Here is a 23,108-nt window from a genome sequence, read left to right as displayed (position 1 = left end):
TACTGAAGGCCCGTGTTAACTCATTAAGGTTCTTGCTGATGCCATTTGGCAGAGAGGAAGTTGCAGCACAACCAACCCTCCCATAACTAGTTCGGAAGGGAATGAAACAACGTGAATACTGATACGAAGCAGGGGTTCCTCCTTCAAAAACAACTGAGAGGCACACACACAATTCCCACAGGCAGTTTTATGCAGGAATTGTGAGGTCTGCCCCCAGAAGACTGTGAGTACCCCCCGCAGTGGGGAAAACATTTGGCCTTCCCATACCACTGATGGGAGATGAAGGACAAAGCCCGGACCCAGGCCCACAGGACGGGGCCGTGCACATGAAAGGGCCTGCACCGCCGCTCCCCTGCTCATGGCTACTTTTGCAGGGACTTCGGCCCCCAAAGGTATGAGTGGGGTCATTCCCATTCTGAGTGAGTATGCACATCGGGCCTGGGGACAGAATCCAACCCTAACGGGAGGCAGCTCAGGATGGCTGTGAACATGGCTCAACATAAGATTGTAAATTTACTTAAAACATTATGAGATATTTTTTGTGATTACGTGTCACAATATATTTAATGTGTGGCCCAAGACAACTCTTCTTCTTCTAGTATGGCCCGGAGATGTCAAAATGTTAGATACCTCTGCGGCCTACTACGAATCCCCAGCCAGGGTTCACGGCAGGGAGTGGCTCCTAAACTTGAGTGTACTTTAAGGTCAGCCAGGGAGCTTGTTTCCAAGGCTGATCCCTGGGCCCACCCCTAGAGCAGGACTCAAAGGTCAGGTGTGGGGCTCTGGGATGGCACCACTGAAGATATCCGGGGAGATTCCAGTGGAATCTCCCACTTAGGGAAGCAATACCTGAGGCCCACAGCACCTGCTGGGTCCACCGTGAGTGGGGCGTTGTGTTTTCACAGGAAGTCACTTTCAACCAGTGACAGGGTTCCAAGTGACAGCTTGAGGTCAAGTATAACATTCCTGGATTACTTGACCTCAAGCTGTCACTTGGAACCCTGTTTAAAGGTTTTCTGAAAAGTGGGGGATTTTTAAAAATGTAGCTTTTAGTTGCTAAAAGATATAAAGCCCCACAGGTGATGATATTTTTAAAATTAGAGCGATAACAAAAGCATGGTGGTTAGGGTGCACTGCTCCCCGTTTTGAAGCTGTGTTTCCTGTGGGGCCCCAGACTGTGCAGCACACAGAGCATTTCTCGGGAGCAGCTGTCTGTGTCCGGGCCCAGGGGGTGGGGAGCTCTGCGTGCAGATTCCAGAGTGCCCGATGCGCTCACCTGCCCCCTCCCCAGCTCCCGGCCTCCTTGGACGTGCCTGACTAGTGGGAAATTACACGATGGAATCGTGAGCAAAACTAACTTGCCATCTTTGGGGTTATTTGAGAAATCCAAAATCTGAGGAAAAGGAGGAAGTGTTCACTCTGTGACTTTTCTACCTCTGATCCCTCCTCAAAACAATGGTTTAGAGACAAAAGCTAACCCTTGTCGGGGACTTAGGAATCAGGCAGGGAGTTTTACATCTGTATCATCGCATTTCATCCCCACAACAACCCTGTGAGGACAAGGCGAAGAAGTTTGCCCAGCTAGTGAGAAGCACTGTCCAGAAATGAACAGGGGTTTCTGAGCCCTAACTCCATACGCTGACTTACTAGGGCCACACTGTCTCTACGTGTGTGAGTGCCAGGATGGTAAAATGACCCTGGTACCAGCCTGTGAACCAAAAGGTTGAGGGTTCTATTCCCAGTCAGGGCACATGCCTGGGTTGCAGGCCAGGTCCCCAGTTGGGGGGCGCGAAAGAGGCAACTGATCGATATTTTTCTCCCTCTCTTCCCCTCTCTCTAAAAATAAATAAAGAAAATCTTTTTTTAAAAGGATGGTAAAATGTCACACGCTAGTGAGGTGCTGCTCTTAAGAGAACCTATACCCCAGGGGGAGCACTTTCTGGCCCCACCTGGGCCCCCAAATAAACTTAGGGTACAACTATGGCAAGCAGGATCCAGCGTTCTTCAAAAATTTGCCTTCTCACTGCACAGGGTGCTCAAGCCTTCACTTAAACGGGACCCGTCGTCCTTCGTGGTCTCCCCCAAAGTGCTAGGGTTGCTAGCGGTGCTGCCTCAGAGCTCGCCACCTGACCACATCCCAAAGGGGCTTCTCCCGCCCTGCTTTCCCACTTGCGGGAGACAGCTTACACTGGTGCTTGAATGAAACTGTTCTTTCCCGGTTTAATACAGGCGAGATGAAGTCAGAATTGCTCTAAGAAATCTGACCAGAACCAGCCTGGGGAACCCGCTCTGTCCACGGCTCACAAAGTCCGCGGATACCGCGCATTTCTCTCCCCTCTCCCACCCATGCCCAGGCCAAGCAGAGCCAGGAGGATGTAACGAGCTCCCCTAAGAGGGGTCAAAAGCGGACTCTGCTGTGGTGGGGAGTGCGGACAGAGGTTACCTGCAGTGGTGTGGGTGGTAGTAAAAGTGATATTTAACCTCACAGTGGTCCCGCGAGACCACAGCTACAGAACACTTGCAGAACTGGCTGGATGTCGAATGCGGGAGACGAAGACACAAGGAAATCCCAGCCTTGTGAGGCAGCTGGGGATCAGTCTAGGTCAGTGTTTCCCATGCCTGGCTGATCTCCGAACACCTGAGGAGCTTGTTGAAAATATGAACCTTTGACCCGCCACCTCCATTCCACCTCCAATTTAGCAGAGTCAGATCTGGAGTTGAGGTCTGGGAAGATGCCCTTGCATACTGCTTACTTTGTGTTATTATTTCCCACTGTCCCAGGTGAGTGGCTTTCGGCAATAAGATCTTAGAGGCCGGGCTGGGGCTATGAAACCTGTCCGAAGAAGCCCCGGCAGGCCTGAATATTTTATAAGCTCCTCTAGCTCCTACGTTTACCTCTGGCAATGTTAGGTTCATTTTAAAAATCCTGGTTCATTTGAAGAGAGATAGATCATATTTTTGTTGTGTTTGTTTCTATTTTGTTTTTCCTTCAGGCGCAGCCGACTCAGTAACAATGAACTCCCTTCCACTGCAGGACCCTGTGGGGTCTGAACGATTCCCCGGCCCCCACCAGTGTTCCTCGGAGGGTGGTCCCAGCTCAGCAGTGCCTGGGGGCTCGTTCACGACGCCAGCCACAGGCGCCAGCAAGAAATCTGCGCTGGGGATACTGCTCTGCATTTCAGCAAAAATTCCAGATGAGCGGTGAAGACATTTTTTTTACACATCATACAATTTGCCATTTTTACCATTTTAAAGTCTACAATTCGGTGGCATTTGGTACATTCACAATGTTGTGCAACCATCGGGGATTTCTAGTTCCAGAACTTTCCATCACCCCAAAAGGAAACTCAGTAAGCAGTTGCTTCATATTACCCCTTCACCCAGCTCATGAAGCAGTCATTTCTTATGACCCTTTCACCCTGCTTTCTATTTCTATGGATTTGCCTATTCTCGATATTTCCTATAAATTCAATCATACAATACATGACCTTTCTGTCTGGCTAGGAATTCCACTCCTTGGTATATACCCAAAAGAACTAAAAATGTGTTCAAAGACTTGTGCATGAATGTTCACAGCAGTACTATTCACAACAGCCCGAGGGTGGGAAAACCCACGTGTCCACCAACTGATGGATGGAAACCGAACATAGTCTATTCACACGATGGCATATTATTCAACCGTAAAGAAGAATGAAGAACTGATTATACTACAAGATGGTGAACCTCAAAAACATGCTGAGCACTGCGGGTACAATGAATCAGCAATAGGAGACCATGTATTGTGATTCCACATATAGGCACTATCCTATACATTTCAGCATTTCACCCCATATCCCAAAAAATGCGGTTTCCCACGTAGTTGTTTTCCCACCCCACAAATGACTGGGACTGCCCTGGGCAGGCCTAGCGTCTCAATCACTATAAAACCCCACAGCTTCCACAACACGTAGAAGGAGAGGAGAGGAGTTACTTTCTCCTTGTAGAGGAGAAAGTAACGGTGACAGGGAGTTAGAAGTCACATTCAAAGTGGAGTCATATTACAGTCATGTTCAGATAAATAACACATGGATAAAAAATAAACTAACGTTTCCTGAGCCCAGGTAGGGTAATCCTTGACTAAATTAGGGGTGAAAAGGGAGGAAGAAACTTAGAATTTTTCTTCAGAATTCTGTAATACATTTTTCTTCTTAGCCAAACAGAGGTCATACTTCTATTTTAGATTACATTATCGCAGCTAGCACAGCACTCCCTAATTGATTTTGGTCCGTGCATATTTGGAAGTTAAACACATCTAATTTGGTTTAATGCAAAGAGACAAATGGAATCTCACAGTTAAAAAAAGAGAGAGACAGAGAGAAACTCACAGTTTAACCTTTCTCTATGGGATCTTACTCTGATTGGCCTTAAACTGGCAGGGAATTGGCTGTTTTTCAAAGTTTCCTTCCCTTTAAGATGCTAATAAGCCCTGGCAGCACAGAAATCAGTGTCTCCACAAATCTCTCTGCTTTTTCTTCTTTGCAAAGCCATTCCAGAGCCATCTCAAAGGCTGTGCTTGAATGAACGGGCTCCAGCTCAGGAGACCAGGAGCAGGTTTCCTGGAAAGGGGTCCCTGCTTACCGCCTCCATCAGGCCCTTCACTGTGGGTGACTTCAACATCAAGGCGTCGAACACGTCGTCCGTCTCCTTCCTCACGTACAAAAGCACTGAAAGAGAAGAGGGAGGACAGCCGTGACCCAGGAGCCTGCGCAAGCCCCGCAGCTGCCACAGGGGACAGCTCCTGTCACACAGGCGTCGGATGCTGACGGTGGCTGCTAACAAGCCTCAGACCCCTGACCCAGACCACATCCCGGGTCAGGCAAGGGTGACGACCAGGCACTTCCCTAGAGGACCTGCAGCTAGGGGCTGTCAGGGAGCCACTAGAGGGCATGAACTGACTGCTGGGTAACAGCACCTCACAGGCTGTCAGACACTTTTACACACGGTAAAAGCCATTTCTCAAAGGTGAATTTCTCAAGGTGGATACAGGATCTCTCTCGGATACCTCTTTCTGTGACTTCTGCTTTCTATTTATTTATTTGATCATTCAACGAGTATTAATGAGTTCCCATCGGGGCCCCTAGGTCCCAGGCTGTGAGCTAGGAGCTGAAGCCGCAGAGACGAGTAAAAACACAGCCTGCTTTTAAGGTTGCGGTCCACTTAGGAGGGCAGGCATTCCTCCAATAAGCAGACAGCTAGATGGAGTCTTAAGAGCTGTGAAGGAAAAAGACGGGAGAAAGTGCTTCCCAGGGCCTGAGCTTTCCAGGGCCGTGAGCGGGTGGGGCTCCCAGAAGGCGACCTTGAAGGAGAGGTCTGACTCATGAAGGGTGTGTAGGCATCTGCACAGGCAAGGGCGGTGGGTGGGGAGAGCAGGGACAGGACGGGAGGGCAGACTCCAGCCCACAGAGCGACCTGTACGAAGGCACAGGAGGGAGGGGGTACATACTCTTAGCAAAGAGTATGACAGGTCTGGCTGTGACCCCAAGTTCCACTTGCCCTGGTCATTTAGCCCCTCCACGCTTTGCTGTTCTATGTAGAACACGGGTAGTAATAATATCTGCCTCATGAGATTGTTGTGATGGCTAAATGAAGTAACCTCTGTGTGGGATGCTCAGCACAGGGCCGCGCACACAGGGCCGCGCACACAGCAAGCACCCATTCCTCAGGCAGCGAATGCTTTATCAGGGAGCAACTGCCGTGGTTCTAGTGCCCTGAGCGAACGTGAATGCAGCTTTCTGTTCATTTCTCTGTAACAAAACATTCTGAATTTGGCAATGCACAGAAACTGGGAGATGATGATAAGGCCCCCATGTGCCATGAGAGAGGTGAGGGCGCTCCACCAATGCCTACCGTTCCTCCCAGCTACTGCTCGGGGGCTTACCTCTCAGACAAAGCTGGGGCTGCCATTCAGATGCGACCTTGCAGCCCCAGAGAGCTGACTGTCCTTCCTCACTGTTGGTGATGGTGACCAGGCTTGTGGTTCTGCCTTCAGAGAGCAGGAAGAGGGACAGGGCTGTAGCCCGGAGCACCTGGCCACCGAGGAAGCATGCCGGCCAAACAGCCCTGGGGAGCCCGGGCCCCGACTACAGTCAGATACCAGCTGAGCTACAGTCATCACTAGCCCGAAGGAAGGGCGGCAGAGCAGGGACAGGAAATCAGCTCAGACCTGAACTCCCGAGTCTTCTCCCCCTTGTCCCCACTCCCCAAGGACCTCATTAAAGCCGCTGCTTTAGAAAGGCCAAGTCTGCATGGGTGCGCATGGGCTCTGCCTCAGTTTCCTCTCCACCACCGCCGGCGGATGTTACGTCTGTGCGTGACAAAAGCAGGACGAAACCAAGCCGCACGCCTGCAGTGCCGCAGCTTCTTCTCCCCACCCAGCACAGAAACAAAACACCACTTAAATACGTAGCCTGGGTGCGTCTCCAAGGAGTAACAAATTTAGGCCTTCAGAAAGAATATTTTATAGCCTCCACTTCAGCAAAAGTGCCCGGTCACCTAATGACATGGCAGGGGGACTGGACACTGGCTGCGCAGTTAGACCGCAGGACCTCAGTTACCACTCGATGAGGAAGTAAAACCAGCTAAATAAATACCAAAACAAACAAAAACACAATAAAACCTCTAACTAGTGGCTCCTACACATGAACATTCTGTACCTCCTTCCTACAGCCCTCAGCAGAAAAGCCTAATGTCCAGCAGTCTGAGCCCGAAGAAGCCCCAAACATGTTCTATTGAAATGAGTGCTGCTCCCCTGGTTCACAGGTCTCCTTTTAAAATTATTGTCTTTGGAATAGTGTGGCTCTGGAGAGGGTTAAAGGTGGCATGGTGGCCTGTTGACAGACGTGTCCTGCTGGGCGTCTTGGCAGCCACACTCTGGCACGCTGGGCTCACAGCACACCCCGCAGGGTGCCCAGGGAGCCGGCTTTCATTAACCTGGATCCCGGCAGAGCCCTCCTGCGGTCCACTGCTGCCGACAGCAAGAGCTGCGGCCACCCAGCCCAGGAAATGGACAAAGGCAGACAGCCACAGGGACAGCCCCAAGTGACTCCAATCAGAGCCACCCTGAGAAGTGGCTAGAAAGGCAAAACAACTAATGACATTGCTGATCATTACACTAATTTTCTCTCCCGGGGAATGTCTAACAAATCCACAAAAGGAACCATCACTGATGCTGATTCCTAGTGCTTGTCAAAGACCACCAGCTCAGATGGGGTGGCGGGGTGGAGGGGGAGGTGGCTCTGAGGGGCGGGGCTCAGTGGCAGCGGGATTCCTCTGCAAAGCCCAGCCGGGCCTGGGAGACCATCTCCTCTGCTGCTGGTAGGCTGCAGCGCCCTCTTGTGTCCCTATGAGTTCGAGGTTTCAAAGACCAGGTTCTTGCTTTCCATCCCAGCCCAATACAATTCCCGGTGGCAATTTTTGTTCTGAGGTCACACTCTCAGAATCATCTGAAAACCATGACATTTGGACTGGTCAGCATGCACTAAATAGGGATGCAAGCTACAGTGAATTTCGCCTGTGTGATTCTTTGATTTCCATAGAGCTCTGCCCCCATTCTAAAGTACGAGACACAAAAGGCAGGCAGGAGCAGAGCTCAAAATGCGCTTGAATGTTTGACGGGGAGCCTGCAAAGTACGGAAGTCTTTTAGAGGCTTAAATGCTGCTGCTGAAACTACCACTCTGCAGGCTTGTATGGTCTTTCCTTTCTGAAACACTAACTACTTATTCACAATTATGGTAGCATACCTTAAGTAGAACCTGGCCTAATCCTAAAACAGATAGTTATAATAGCGAACACAAGTGCTTACTATGTATCAGATACTTAAGTGTTTAATGTGCATTCACTCATCAGCCCTCACGGCAATCCTGGGAAGTCGGTACTCTGGTCGTCCCCATTTTACCAGTGAGGACAGCCACTGAAGTAGCGGGAGACCTTCCCAGGGTCACACAACTCTACTCGGCTGAGGGAGGCTACCGACGGCATGCTCTTGACCATCATGTAAATCCCATTTAAACAAATGGGAAAAGAAAATAAAATTTCTCAATAACAAAAACTCAAGCCTGTGTGGAGGGCGAATATAGTTAACGTGGTAAAGCTGACTCATTAAAACTCCAGTCCTGCAGAAGTCGAAGCTCTGGAAGCTTTGGGTGTCAGCTGCAGCAAGTTATGGGGGGAACTGGTATCCCACCCCTGACACTTTCCTCTTGTTCTGAGGAGGGACAGTGAGTCATGAGCAGAAGCAAATGCTGGGCAAGAAACTGGCGGGCTGCCTCGTCTCCTCCTCTCAGGGAAGCTGAGTAAGATCCTCGACATGAGAGAGGATGGAAATTGTGATGTCACCGAAAACCGGTTTATTTATTGGTGTGAGATTGATCACGTGCATCTACTGAACGAGTCTCCTTGCTGGCACGTACGTTATTGTCACATGCACAGCGAGAGTTTCTTCTTAACCTCATATCTCACTGCTGGGTGTGTCAGGATATTTATTACATTTCTCCCAAGGCAAAGGAAAGAGCCGGTGCCCAGGAAGAACAAACATTTGCTTACAGTGTTTTCAAAGACAGGGTTTAAAGCGAAGGAGAAGACTGTGAACTGCCTGTGCTCATAAAAACTCCCCAGGCCGACCCTGAACCACAGGGGCGTGGGCTGGGCTGGGCTGTGTGTTTTTCTTGGTCAAACACCCCCTCCCGCTCCTGGTGGGAGGGTGGGTCACTCTGCTGATGCCAGTGGAGCGCCCCAGAGATACCTCGCTTCATCCCTTCTTCTTTTATCTGCTTGGAAGGTGTTGGGCCAAACTCCTCTTCCAGGGGCCTGAACATCCGTTTAACCAGGACACTGCTGCTAGAAAAGATGAGCAGAAAGCATTAAGGAAAGCACACAGGGCAGTAGAAGAAAGGTTCGTGCATGTTCAGTTCCCGTCTTTCCTTTGCTTGCATATCCCTAGTTTTCCACAACTGGGCCTACTCATCAGCCTCCTTCTGCCCCTTTGCAGGTCCCCAGCCATCCCTCTTTGAAGCAGAACGCACGCACCACTACCCTCACAGCATGGATGGAAGACATGCTTCCCATTGCTGACTATGGATCCACCAAGGTGAGACCTCTGGGTTTCAGTCATTCTCTCCCTCCCCTAAGCCCTCGTCCTGCTGAGAAGGTCAGGCTGGGGAGCAGCAGGATGAGCCCTGCTGTCTGTGTGGCCTCCGAGCCACACGGCCCCCTCCAAACTAGCCAGGGCCCGGGGGTCCTGAACTTGCCAGCCCTGAGGGCACAGAGGGGACCTGTGGAAATGGTGCAGGCCAGCCTCACTGAGCCTCAGTTATGAGGCTGCCCCGACTTCCTGCTGCTCCACGAGTCCATGTGGTTGGAGCAGATGACAGTGCAGTGGAGGAGGTTCCCCAGAGACCCAGACCTCCGCTGCCAAGATCTCCCTTCCTTCCCCTTGGGAGAGACCTCGGTCCCCTTTCCTGAGAGTTCGTGGCGTGGCGGCCTGGCATGTCTCCAGCTGGGCCAGTTCTGACAGTTCTGCATTTCCTACCAAAGTTCCTGTTCTTTCTGGGCACTCTTAAGAAGGGAAGGACTGTTCCAAAGGAACAGGAATTGGAAACACGGACTGTCTTTGAGAGGCGTCAGTGTTAGGCGTCAGTGTCTTTGATGCTCAGTGTTAGGGGCTCTGTGCACCAGGCAGGCCAAGTGCCAACCCTACCGCCTTTCAGTGATGGTCTAGCTAGGCTCAGGGGCCGAGTGCCTCATGCACGGTGATGCAGCTAATGAGTGAAAAGGGCGGTTAAGAGAACCCAGCTTGGAGGGACAGCCTCATGCTGAAGGTACTCAAGAAGTCTGAGAAGACGAGGAAGGGTAAAAGAAGTGACAGTGAGAGTCCACATTCTCCTATTTTATTCCCTAGTAAGTCAAACTATGGAAAGAGCGAGAAGGAGAACTCAAACCCAATTCCAAAGTGATGGTGGTAGTAAATTTTTAGGGCAATCTCCCCTCTGTCTTCACCTCGCTACTTTATCATAAAAGCAGGCCATGCTCTCCTGCCATGACTTGGATCCGGAGTGGCCACAGCCTCAGGAGCAGTGACTGAGGAGCCCGAAGCCCCGCCAGACCGTGTGACATCGCTCCCTCACGCCGCACAAGGGCTCCTACACCCGTGGTTTTCTTTTTCTCGCCAAGCGAGATTTACTCGTATCTTTCCAGTTCTGTTGACTTTTGATAGCACCCTGTTCTGAGCCGTGAAAAACTTTGCCATTAAAATAACATCTTGGATAGACGACTTTTCTCTTGAGAGTTCAAAACTGCTTTTTCACACTTTCAAATCTATGCGCCCAGCAGGGAGTCAATGAGTGTGTGTGGTCTGAATTCAATGGTCACATTTATTTTCAAAACAAGGCCAGAAAGGAGGGGCAGCTGCGGCTGCCCCACTGGAAGGGTGCAAAGAGCCTGAATTTCAGCTCTCCTGATGCCTGTCCCATTGCTCGCCTGCGCCATGGAAGGACTCGAGGACAAGGGGAAAGGTGCTTTCTCTGATGTCAAGCTCCCCCCCACAGGCACATGCGTGATAAGACATGACTCCAGGGCTAGCAGCACTTGAAGCCATTACCAGGAGGAAGCAAATGCTTGAACTGTAAACAAAGGGCTGCTAAGTTTCACCAGAAAAAACAAAATCCTGGTTTCACAGTTGAGGAAACCAGAGCTCTGGGGTCAAGGAGCCGGCCCAAGGCTTCACCTTAGTAAGCCGCAGCCCAGGCGCGGGACGTGGGCTTCCTGAGCTCGGAGTCCACGTTCTTCCCACGATGCCACCTTGTCCCTTGTAAAATACGTGAATAACAGATCAGAACTGGCAATGCTAATCATTTCTGGTCATTATTCATGTGCCAAGATAAAAAGAACAACCTAATTACGTATTCAGAAAATTGAGAGCTCAGAATTGAGAGGGCAGATCCTGGAGAAGGTTCTGCTTCTCCCCAGCCAGGGAAGGGTTTGACTCCTTTGAGAACCCCTAGCCTTCAGGACAGAAGGTGGCACACTGCTTTCTGCAAAGGGCGCGTCGGCAAGCACTTGGGCTTTCTAGGCTCCAGGGTGTCGGCTGCAACCACTGCACTCACTGGGGCAGCATGAGTGCGGCCATAGACAAGACATGAAGGGATGAACACGGCTGTGTTCCAGTGAAATTTCCTATAATTTTCACATGTTAGGTGACATTCCTTTGGATTTTTTCAACCACTTAAAAATCTTGGTAAACAGCCCTGGTTGGTAAACAGCTCAGTGGTTGAGTGCTGGCCTGCAAACCAAAGGGTCACAGGTTTGATTCCCAGTCAGGGCACATGCCTGGGTTGCGGGCCAGGTCCCCAGTAGGGGGCGTGTGAGAGGCAACCACACATTGCTGTTTCCACTTCTCTGACTCCCTTCCCCTTTCTAAAAATAAATAAAATAAAATAAAATTGTTGGTGAACAATACAGAAACAAGTGGTGGGCCTAACTATGTCCTTACAATATACTTTGCCCACCTCTGCTTCAGGAAATGACCCAGCAATATCTCCTATACTTACTTCATGTTGAAATGTTTTATGAGTAAATATATTAATTATATAAGAATAGGGAAGCCCTGGTTTGACTATAGTTTGAAAAAAATTGACCTAGAGATTTTTAGTTACACACATGTAATGCAAACCATGATCTTAGGTACAGTTAGGTAATGTAATGTAGAAAAGTGAATGTTGAAAAGTGAATATCGTTGTAGGCTGTTTTACAGCATTCCAGTCATACGAAGAACTAGAGCCAATGACTCGAAGTCGAAAGAAGCTAGACAAACCACCTTTCTGAGGGCCACAATCATCCCACACCAATGATCTACCTCACACCCAGTGAGCATATTCAGAACAGTGCTCTCACTGAGAATATTCGAGTGGAAGCTGGCTGCTCAAGGATGTGGCAGAAGATGTTACATTGCTTAAGAGAGAGGGCCAGTGAGGTGAGCTTGAAGGGTCCTTCTTGGCTCTAAAATTTCAGGAGCCCATAACACGAGTTGTGGCTAGCAAACAGGAGGCCGAGTCCTGACGCACAGCACCCTGGGAGGCTCTGGCGACCGCAAGTCCATTCTCTCTTACCTACAATCCTGCCAGCACTGAAAAGGTGCTCAGCCTTCCTGTTACCAAGGAACTGGCCTCACCAGTGGCCCACCAGGCTCACTTCCCAGAGCGAGGGCTCAGGAGGCACACGCAGGCGGTCCAGGTGACACTGAGAGCAGGCAGGCTGCCTCCTTGGCTCTTGCCTCAAGCTCAGTTTGCGTTTGTGTTGAGGCCGAAAAAATGATTTTGGTAATGGGATGATTGGTAAAAAGGTGCAATGAAAGAGATGTGTCATTTAGAAAAACAGCTAGTTATTCAAAGATAGATGGGGGGAAGGAGAGAACGGGGAAAGAGAGATTTGGAAGGAAAGTGGTATCTCCTCAACCTTCCTCCGAGCACCCAGAATCGAACATCTCTCAGCTCGGAGTCCTGCAGTTACCCTTGGCGTGAAGAGCTATTTCTACAGACCTGCACTGACTTCGGGTGTGTAAGTGAAAGAAGGAGTGTCTTACCCTTCTCGTTCGTCATCCGCGTTGTAGTACACCTGTGGGACAAGACAAGAGGCTCACTGCAGGCCGGAGACGGAAATGGAAACAGTACATGAGGCACAGACTTTCCCAAAGCTTTACACTGTCTCATAAAGAAAGACAAATCTGTTTATTGATGCTGTGTATGTGTCTGTCGAAGGAAATGCACATTTAACCTCCTATTCTCCATGGGGTTAATTCTTACACATTAATGAAATAAAACTGGAAATCTCAGTATTTCCTGCTCAAGTCCGTCTGATCAGATTATCTCTAGCTCTAAGCCAAATCTTGCTTTGGACAGTAAGAAAATATTTTCCTAGGATCTGAAAATCATTGTTCAGAAGGGCTGTAGAGCAGGGCCTGTGAGTGAGCAATGCCACTGGGCCCACAGGTGAGCTGATCCCAGGCACTGTGCTCAGGTGATGGAAGGGGAGCAAGGAAGAGGGCCCCGTGGCCAGGCAGCAGTAACCCCAGGCCTCTGTGTATTCCTCGGAAGGGCCCAAACCCCTGGCATCCTGCAACCTCAGAAATTTAGGAGTTAGCAGTCTCCAAGCTAGGGAAGGCCATGTAGCTCTTAAAGGTATTTGTGGCCAGAGGAAGATCTTCAGGAAAAGACTCGTTTAGGTGGTCAGCACGGTGGTAAGTGCACACAGGATTAGAGCAATTAGGAAGCATCCTTATTATTTCATGAAGCAACAGGAAAACTCCAGCGGGGATCTGCTAGGTACACAGGTTCCCTTGACCCAATTCCTCATAAAGGTCAGTTGTAGACCTTTCGTGAGCTGCATCTGTGGGCTCTAGGCCCATTTTCATTTGGGTGAAGAACAGTGCCCAAGGTACTGTCAGACGCTTACATATTAACTTCAAAAGTCACCTCTAGTTCTAGTGCATTTTGTCATTGTCCCTGCCCCAGTTCCCTGGGAGAGACGCAGCTGTGCCTGGACAGACACCCTGCCGACAGACTTTCTCCTGGGACCCTGCCAAGCCCGGACTTAGCTGTACCGCAGAGCCGGTTACCTGTAACTCCTGGGGAGAGTCAGTACAGTCATCAGCTCAGATTTCTATGAGGAACGTTCCCCTCTTAAATTTGTTTCTGCCTATTGTTGTAGTGTACATTTTGTTTCTCCTCAAATAGAAAACGATGACGGTAAGACATCCCCCAACCCCAATTCCAATTTTCAGTAGGACATCTGAGAATCTGTCATTGTGATGCACTAGAAACGGGACTGTCCATCTAGACGCAAGTGGAATGACCCATGTAAGTAGGGGAGCCTGGGCCACAGCCCTGGCTACACACCTGGGTTTTTTGTAAAAAGGTCCTGATGCTGGCCTGTGTCTGGCTGGATTCTTTACATGTGACTAATGCACCCGCCCACCTGGCTCCAAGGCAGGGTGGTGGGCAGCTCTTTGCAAAGTTGGCTGGCGACTCAGACACGGTGCTTGCACAGTGTATTTGTCCCTTCGTATTAGTTTTTGATAACCATCTGGTAAATATTCTAGTTCACGTGCAAATCAGTGAGATCTCAGGGGAGGAGGGTACAAGTGGGCTGAGAGAGAAAATCCTCCCTCTCCAGTCCACATCCTTGGCCCACTAGGAATCGCTGTACCATGGCTGAGGTGCCTGTAAGTGTCGCTCAGGAGCCTCACTGACTGAACTAGAGGGCTCCTTGCCCTGTACTTGGGTGGAGCTGCAACATGACTGGCTCTAACAAAGTACATACCTGCGGTGGTTACTGAGCTCACACTATCACTTGCCTCTTTCCCCAACCTCCGCCTCTCCCACCCCTCATGGCTGAACTGGCCCATCCTTTACCTGCCACTGCTGGCTCTTGTTTAGCATGCCAACATCTGCCCATTCCTGCCCCATGCCTCCTTCTCACCCTATGGCACTGCCGTCTCCCCTCCTGCTTCTGGACCCATCTCCCAGGCTTCTAGTTCTTCTACAAAAAGGCATCCTTGAAAGGCTTGACCAGCCACACTAGGTGCTTCTTTCCTTGGTCCAGCAAGTGACCGGACCACAGAACAGTCACACATGGTGCCAGGACCCAGCCGAGGGGCCCCTTGGTTGCCCAGAGCTCAGGCAGGCTCCCTCCCTGACCCTGTAACCCTGATTCCAAGGACACAGGGACAGCCTGGGGGCTCTGCCAGGGTGAGCCCCTGACAGCAGGACCCAATTTGACCTATGGCACGGGGACGCGGTTTGCCATCGCTGAAACCCACAAACAGTAAAGAGCTCTCCTTCCCGTTGGATTCAGCCACAGGCGAGGTGCCCAGCTCAGGACGCAGAGGTGCCAAATAAGGGCAGAAGACTGACCCTCGTGGGAAGCCAACTTGGGTCACTTTTTCTGTTAAGAGTTATTTATTGCTTTTTACAGTTCAGAAAAATGTCGCCAAGAGAATAGGTCAGGCTGTCAGCTTTGACATGATGCTGAAACCAGAACCATGACAGCAGACAATAAAACCAATTTAACTCAATGATCCTTTCCTCCAGCAGCTGGGGAAACCTAACTCCACAAGAGCCCACACAGCAGGGACTGTAGTTACGTAAGTCACCACCATGTTCTCAAGAATTAAAAAATAAAATAAAAGTTAGTGCTGGTCCGCCTGTCTTGATAAATCATCACATTCTTCCTTTCCCATCTGCGTCCCTGTTCCTATCAAACAAATACGACAAGATGGGAATGTCAAGTTAGTTTTTAGTGGAATGTGCCCTAAGAGAAAGCTGCGGGTGTTTTGTTACCGTGCTGTGTGTGGCTGCTTTGTCTCACACATATCAAAAACAACACGAAGGGACAAAATATTTTCAAAAGGAGAAAGCGACACCAATCATGGCTTCTCCTCCCAGACTGAGGCCAATTCCAGTGAGCGTCTAAACTGTCAGGACGGAGGAAAGACGCGAGTGCGTCAGTGTGCCCCTATTTCTCAGAACAGAACATTCTCCAAAGGACTTTGGGATTAAAGAAAACTACCCAATGCGAGCTTCACTAAAGCTCCGTCAGTGTAGTGAGAGACAGTTCTAGCAAATATTAGGAAAGTCATTATTATTTTCTTTTTCCCCCCACATCTTTCGTTTATTGCATAAAATAAACAATACAAAAGATACTGCAGAAAGAAAAAATTGTCCATATATTGTAACCCTACCATCAAGGGTTATGATCATCCTTGTTCCCTTCAAGTTCAGCCCTACATTTGGAATCACTGTGTAGAACAAATAGGTGTTCTCCTTTTCTTCACTAAACATTGTCATAACTAGTTCCCATTTTGCTACATGGTTTCCATCACTATAACTTCATTGACCACAGAATAGTCTATCAGCTTGAGCTACCATAATGAGTTCATTATTAGACATTTGTTATTTTACCATCAGCTCTTTCACTTCACTTGCAGATATATCTAGAAGACAGAAATTGTTTTTCAAAGAGCTTGTCTACAGTATCATTTTTAGTGTAAAATGGCTTAGCTATTTAATGGGATCTGTTTAATTTACTAAAGGGAAATTTGTTGACCGGGTTTTATTTAATCACGGAATTTTTCTCCATGAAACTTTATGAAATTACAGGCAGTTCAATTTCCCACCATTAGGTGGAGCTCTATTGCATCCGGCTAATCCCACGTGAGGAGGCTGACAACACTTTTTACAGGTTATCAGCCTTCTAACGTTTCTTCCTCTTTCGTAGCTTTGTCAACACTCCACTAATTTCAGCTCCTCCTTTTCTTCCACTTAGTAAGTTGGTTTCCCCTCCTAAGACATTCCTTTGCATAAAAATCCATTTTCAGTAGGGAATGACTCTGCCAAGTGCATGGAATGCTGGTTTCATTTTTAAGGTCAACACTGTCTGAAGCGATTCTCTGTTAAGGCCCTCCCAGCCCCAGGAATGGACGGCAGGAAGACGTCAGCAGGCAGCCCATACCTGTCCTGTCCTCTGCAGGTTTGCGAAGTGCACGTCAGGTATGAAGAGGACTGGCTGCGAGTGCAGGTCAGGCATTGTTTTGAAGTAGGTGATGTCACTCTTCTTTTGTAAGGGTATCGCTGCCAGCTTCCCTTCAGAGGCTGGACGTGACCAAAAACCCAAAAATGAGAGCGTTATTCATGACTAAGAACTCTCGAATGAAAGCTCTAGTCTCAGCTAACCTTCATGACCTTCTCCCACGAAGCTTTCCAAATGCCAAAATGTGAACACACTTGAAAGACTCCCCTATCCCGCTGCCAAACCAACAGGAAGAACTTGGACTTCCAGTGAGCACTCTCAAGGCAGAGCGCTGGGCCCCTCACGCCCTCCTGGCCCTCTCTGTGTCCTAGGTTTCTTTTTGTTTTTAAATTTTTATGGAACTTACTAGGGTGACATTGGTTAATAAAATTATATGGGTCTCAAGTGTACAATTCCACAACACATCATCCAGATATTGTAATGTGTGTTCACCACCCGAAGTCGAGTCTCCTTCCATCACCATTTATTGCCCCTTCCCCCTCTTCTATCACTCCCACGCCCCTTCCCTCTGGTGAGCTCCACACTGTTGTCTGTGTCTATCAGTGTTTTGTTCGTTTAATCCCTTCACGTTTTTCACACAGCCGCCTTTTCTGTCCCTAGATTTCTTGTCTGTAGAAGGAAAGTGTTGGTCTCCATGATATTACAAAGTCCCTCCTAGTGCAAACACTCTGTGATCATTGACTGTATTTGCTTTTCACTGGGACAATTTACTCCATCTCCACTGCTAGGGAAAAGCAAGCAGTCCCTTGCAAGTCTGCAGTCTCACCTGCAACCCACTGCTTCCCACCTGTTCCCTAGCGGGCCCAGGGCAGCCTACCCCTTCTCAGCGACACTCACAGTTGTTGCACTGGGTTTGGGAAGCCTGGCCTTTTCCCTTCTTCCTGTTCTGCTTCCTCTCTTCATCTCGGATCTTTCTTTCTGCTCCCTGTTGGGGAAAAACAAATACAGACAATGCCAAGTATGTCACCCACACACAAATGCATTGCTGCACTCAAACCACAGAGACAGGAGACAAAACGAGGGGAGAAGGTGAGGGGGTAGCCCCGTCGCCACCACTCCAGTGAGGGAGGGCTCGGTTCTAAGGCTTGAGAGTGATCTCGCTTCTCCCAGATTTCTCCTTTTTTGGTATCTTGACTATTTAGACAACTTCAATTTTGAAACCATACATAAGCCCAGACCCAGTTCCCGATGCCAGTGAAGCCAGTTCAGTAACATTGGTGATTATAATGCATGTCCTAAGATGAAGCCTTGGACCGTTATCATCACTCCTAGGCACAGAGAGGGCACTCAAGTTGAGTGTGAATTCCCTGTAACACTTTTCCTTTGCTCATTGTGAGGGAACTTGCTATAATCATTGCAGTAATGGGAATGACGGAGGGCACAGGGAATCCAACAGGATGTAAGATCTCTCTGTATCTACAGCGTGATTCTGTGTTTTGTTTTCATATGTTCGAGGGGTCTTGGAGACGGTGCTTGTTCAACCAAACAGAAAAGAGTTTGGTCCATTCCCCTCCTTTTTCGCTCCTCTGTTGCTTGTGATCTGGGTTTTTCATTGGCTTCTCTTCCACATCCCATCCTGCCTAACCAGTTTCCCATCACCTTCTATCACTTTCCTCCTTGGCCTTGGAGGATTCCATGAGGACTCCCCCTCCCTTTGGTCACTCTTCCACGCCAGCATTGCTGCCTGTTCCTTCTCACCCCACAGATACAGACGTTCCGACAGTTTCCTCTCCTTCCTCTCTCTCCATTCAAATGGGTGTGAAATACAGGCAAAAGGCTCCTATAATTCATTTTCTGTTGTATCCATGTATGGCATTTTTCTATGTATTCACAGCTCTGTATAATTAATATAAATAGAAATGTGAAACTTTTATCTACCTATAACAATTATAACTCACCCAAGACACACCCCACGGTTTGTCAAGCAATTTTATTGCTAAATTCATGTTTTATTTTGTACTATTTCTAGCAGGAAAAGGTCTGGAATTCATCTGTTTCAAAATGTCTATATGTTCAATGTAGATTTTTAGGAAATAAAGTCACTTACTAATTATTTTACAGACATTAACATAAAAGATGAACATAAAACATAGGGGAGAGCTCCACAGAGCCTAGTCCCGGCTCCGGGGCTCTACACGACACTTCCTGCCCAGAAGGGCCAGCTGTGAGCTCGGAAAACGGATCTGACGGTGTCTGAACATGCTTGGCTGAGCCACAGATCCTGTCTCTACAGTACAGCGTCGACTCCCCAACGGCCCAGGGAAGCTTTGACACACTCCGTTTAGATGGAGAAAGCTTCCTTGGCCATGTCCTTCCAAGAATTCCTTTCCTTCCTTTTATCTGTTATGACCTGAAACTTCTAGAAAACATTGTTTCCACGATTATTAAAATGTGAAAAAGTCTAGTTCTTCCAGAAGAACATAATTTGTATAATTAGGTACAAATACCAAACTTATCATTTGAAAAAAATTCCCCCACCTAAATGTTCACTATGGACTATTGAATTTAAGAAATCATGCCTGAAGATTTCCTGATTATATTGTGGTCACTTTTCCACCTCTTGAGAGAGAATGGCTATCTTTGGTTTTTATTTGACATATATTGTGTCTCTTAAATTTATTTTTTAAATGTGCTTTGATCCATTTAAAGTTGGCCAAGGTACCAGGAAGAGGGTTTTAAGGTTTTCCATAATCTTTCCACAGACATTGCCTCCAAGATCATTCCAAACAAAAATTAAAAATGAGAAAAAAAATTTAAAACTTTCATTCAAAACAAGAATTAATAAAGAGGAAAAAATCTATTTTTAAAAAAGAATGTGGCTTTATTTTTCAAGTTTTGCAAAAGACACAGTTACTGTTTGCACTGACACAATCCTTGTTTTGTTTTTTCATTCCCATCCTCCCACCCTCTTCCTCCTTGCGGAACCACAGCTTGTTCTCTGTGGGTCTGTTTTTGTTTGTTTTCTTTACTCATTTTTTTAGAGTCCACGTATAAGTGAGATCATATGGTGTTACTCTTTCTCTGTCCAATGTATTGCACTTACCACGATGTTCTCCAGGTCCATCCTCATGTCGCAAATGGTAAGATTTTATTCTTTTTAACCAACCAGTATTCCATTGTATACAAAGTGGAGCAACAGTCGTGAGTAGGCTTACAGTCGTGAGTAGGCAAACCAGTTCATTCTTGTATTATTAATTATTGTATTAGTTTGCATATGAACAACTGTAAACCTACTTTTGCTTTTCCCTATCTATGTACTGCATCTTCTTTATCACTTCGTCTGTTGATAGACATCTAGGTTGCTTCCATAGCTTGGTTATTGATAATACTGCAGTGAACATAGGGGTGCACATGTTTTCAAATTAGTATTTCTTTTTTTTCTGTGGGTAAATACACAGAAGTGGAATCGCTGGATTGTATGGCATCTCTATATTTAATTTTCTGTGGAACCTCCATACTGTTTCTCACAATGGCTGCACCAATTTACAGTCCCACCTACAGGGCACGAGGGTTCCCTTTTCTTCACGCCCTTGACAGCACTAATGTGTTGATTTGTTGACAATAGCCATTCTGACAGTCTGTTTTAAGCTGAAAGGCATTTAAGTTAGAATATATTCTGTGAGGATTTCATTTTTACTCCCTGCTCCATTCTTTATGTTGCTGATACCATATTTTTCAAAAGATTTTATGTATTTATTTTTAGAGAGAGGGGAGGGGAGGGAGAAAGAGAGGGAGAGAACATTGATGCCTCTCGCACACGCCTCAACTGGGGACTGAACCCGCAACCCAGGCATGTGCCCTGATTAGGAATCAAACCGCAACCTTCCACCTTGTGGGATGCTGCCCAAACAGCTGAACCACACTGGTCAGGGCAACACCATATTTTAGGTCTTTTGTGTAGTGGATCTTTTAACTACTTATTGTAGTTTCATTTGAATGTGATACTTGTCTCTTTTAACCTTTGTAGTAGCTTTTTAATTGTCTCACTGGCTGTATTTATTCAATTCTTGTTTTTCATGAAAGATAATGGAAGTAATTAAATATAGATATAAAGATTCAGACACAGGTATTAAGTATAGGTAGACAGGCCCTACACTTAGACAGATACAGACAGATCCTGAATTTTTCATGCATAAGTAGATGTATGGTATTTCAATAGAAGGATCATACTGAAAGCAAAGTAGAGACAGCCTTCTCATCCTCTGCAGTCTCACAGGCGCATTAACTAGAAATCAAGGTGGAGAACTGCAACTAGTACAGGATTCCGTCTAACACTCTGGACTGTGATTAGGGAACTTGCAGTTTTAAAATGAGAATCTCTTAATTCTTTTGCTTTAGATAATTCAAATTCATCACTTACATTTACACAACCATTTGAAAAGTACAAACATTGAACTTTTTCTCTTTAATCTTCCAGGAGTGAGTTTTGCCTGGTTTTTAAAATCAGAGCTGCAAATATGATGACAGATTAGTGCAAAAGATTTTATATTCAGTTTATTAGAAATGTTAGTAGTGGTGAAGGATAAAATACCCTGTTTGCCCCATAAGATTTCTTCCTTTCTTCCTAAATTTCTGACCCTCAGTATCAGGATATATAAACTAAAAACTACCTACCATGAACTCTACATCACTAGCAACTTGCAACAAATGACAGCATTTCCCAACATCCTGCTATCATTTTCTTCTAGTTAGCACTGTTGTGTATTAGACTGATATTTAAAATAGGAGCTATAGCACCCTGGCTGGTGTGGCTCAGTGGATTGAGCACTGCCCTGCAAATCAAAGGGTTACAGGTTCAATCCCTAGTCAGGGCACATGCCTGGGTTGTGGGCCAGGTCCCCTGTAAGGGGCACATGAGAGGCAACTACACATGGATGTTTCTCCCCCTTTCTTCTATGTCCCTTCCCTTCTCTAAAAATAAATAAATAAAAATTTTTAAAAATAAAAAGTTAAAATGAATTAAATAGGAGCTATAGGAAACACCACACATTTTCTGATTGACAAAGCGTCTGTTAATATGATTCTTTCCAGTTCTTACATGCTTGCACAAGCACACACACATAAATAAGCTGTTCTCTTGGCCATCTCTTTCCTTGCTGCGGATCACCCTCTTTTGACTTTTGGAAAAAGATGCTCCAAATAAACCCACACAATGCTCTTTTCCACCCTCTCCCTTTTACCGGACATGCTTTTAAAAATATTTTCAAACAAGAAGCATCATCGGTCATTTCATTTACTTTCTTAGTTTCTTAGAGCCCTTATTCTAGGGCATACACAAACAATAAAACAATACTTCCTATTCATTCTGCATCTTAACTCTGATTTTTAGAGTTATTACAACAACACTGCAGAAAAAAATAATTATACCAGTATCCCGTAAGCACTCACTATGGGAATAAAGGTAAACGGATTGCCCAGTGCTTTGGGCCCATTCTTCCCCCTTCCTCCTTGCCTCTAATTTTACTCCTCACTTGCAAAAGGGAGGTTTAGGGAGGGGGACTCCAGGATCAAAGAAGGCAACTCAAATTGTTTAAATGCTCTTCCAGTTGTACTTTTAAAATTCCATGCTGTACCTCAATTTAAGATGTTCTGTTAATGTTTAATGTGCTGATTTAAAGATGTAACTGCATTCTTTTTTTTGCGTTGAAAGTCGGCCTTGGCTCTTTGTTGAGGTTTTTGAATCGTCACTTGCCGTTTTGGTATTTTATATATATAAAGTTACCAATTCACAGGAGTTCTTTGCATGCAGCTCCTCTCCTTTTCACTGGGGGACTCTGGGCTCCTTACCCGGGCTCGCTGGCCCGCCGATTTCTCACCTACACAGCCACTGCCCGTGGGCTGAACCGCCCTCTGTCTCAGGAGGCTCTGCCCCTGGGGGCGTGCGTTCTGCTGCTCTGGCAGCTGGCGGATGGGCACTAGCCGAAACTGTCACGACCTGAAAGGCTAGTCGACATTCTAGATGTTACCACTAGATTTCAGTATCTGCCACTATGCTGCGTGTCCGTAAACTCAGTGCAGTTCTAGCTCAGGTATTTTCTTCTCTCTTCTTGTGGCCATTTCTGCTGTCTGTTCACAGAACCCACCTCTCCCTACATGCGGTCCCTCCTACAGCAGCCCTCTCAGAGGTTGTAATGGCCCAGTAGACCTCCCACAGCCCGCCTCACTCTCCAGTGAGCACCGTGGGTCAACTTTGGAGGTGTCCTGCTCTTCAACAATCAAGGGGTCCCTTTGCTTTCCCTGAAGAGGCTGATAACACACAAGTCTTGAAATGGTTGGTGCTCAGTACCCCTTAAGTCTTGACATGGCTGGGATGTGGATCTTGTGTCACATAATCACGGGATTTTAAGCTCAGCTATCCTAACTGCTTTGTCTCTTAGGGCCGGATCGGAGAGATTCAAACACTGTACCTTTTCCGGAGTGCACGTTTACTAATGCACTTATTTTATAGGTGCCATTTCCATTTCAAAAACCTCTAAACGAGACCCCATTT

The 23,108-nt window shown here is 47.3% G+C and overlaps 1 protein-coding gene across 4 annotated transcripts in view; it reads right to left on the bottom strand.

Annotated features, from left to right (window-relative positions):
• Nucleotides 1–23,108, bottom strand: part of GRHL2 (grainyhead like transcription factor 2) — a 138,063-nt gene that overhangs the window by 9,688 nt on the left and 105,267 nt on the right. For 3 of the 4 annotated variants that reach the window (XM_036031317.1, XM_028533921.2, XM_036031318.1), the window contains exons 10-14: nt 17,456–17,543; nt 16,541–16,680; nt 12,615–12,646; nt 8,781–8,875; nt 4,618–4,703 (exon numbers count right to left, since the gene is read on the bottom strand). In XM_036031317.1, coding sequence (XP_035887210.1) covers nt 4,618–4,703; nt 8,781–8,875; nt 12,615–12,646; nt 16,541–16,680; nt 17,456–17,543 — 441 coding nt within the window. The remainder of the gene's footprint in view (nt 1–4,617; nt 4,704–8,780; nt 8,876–12,614; nt 12,647–16,540; nt 16,681–17,455; nt 17,544–23,108) is intronic. The other variant, XM_036031316.1, reaches the window with a different exon arrangement.

This window comes from Phyllostomus discolor, chromosome 7, assembly GCF_004126475.2.
Source record: "Phyllostomus discolor isolate MPI-MPIP mPhyDis1 chromosome 7, mPhyDis1.pri.v3, whole genome shotgun sequence".
NCBI lineage: Eukaryota > Metazoa > Chordata > Mammalia > Chiroptera > Phyllostomidae > Phyllostomus > Phyllostomus discolor.
Note: the sequence above shows the minus strand (reverse complement) of the source record. Positions and strands in the feature narration are given on the sequence as shown.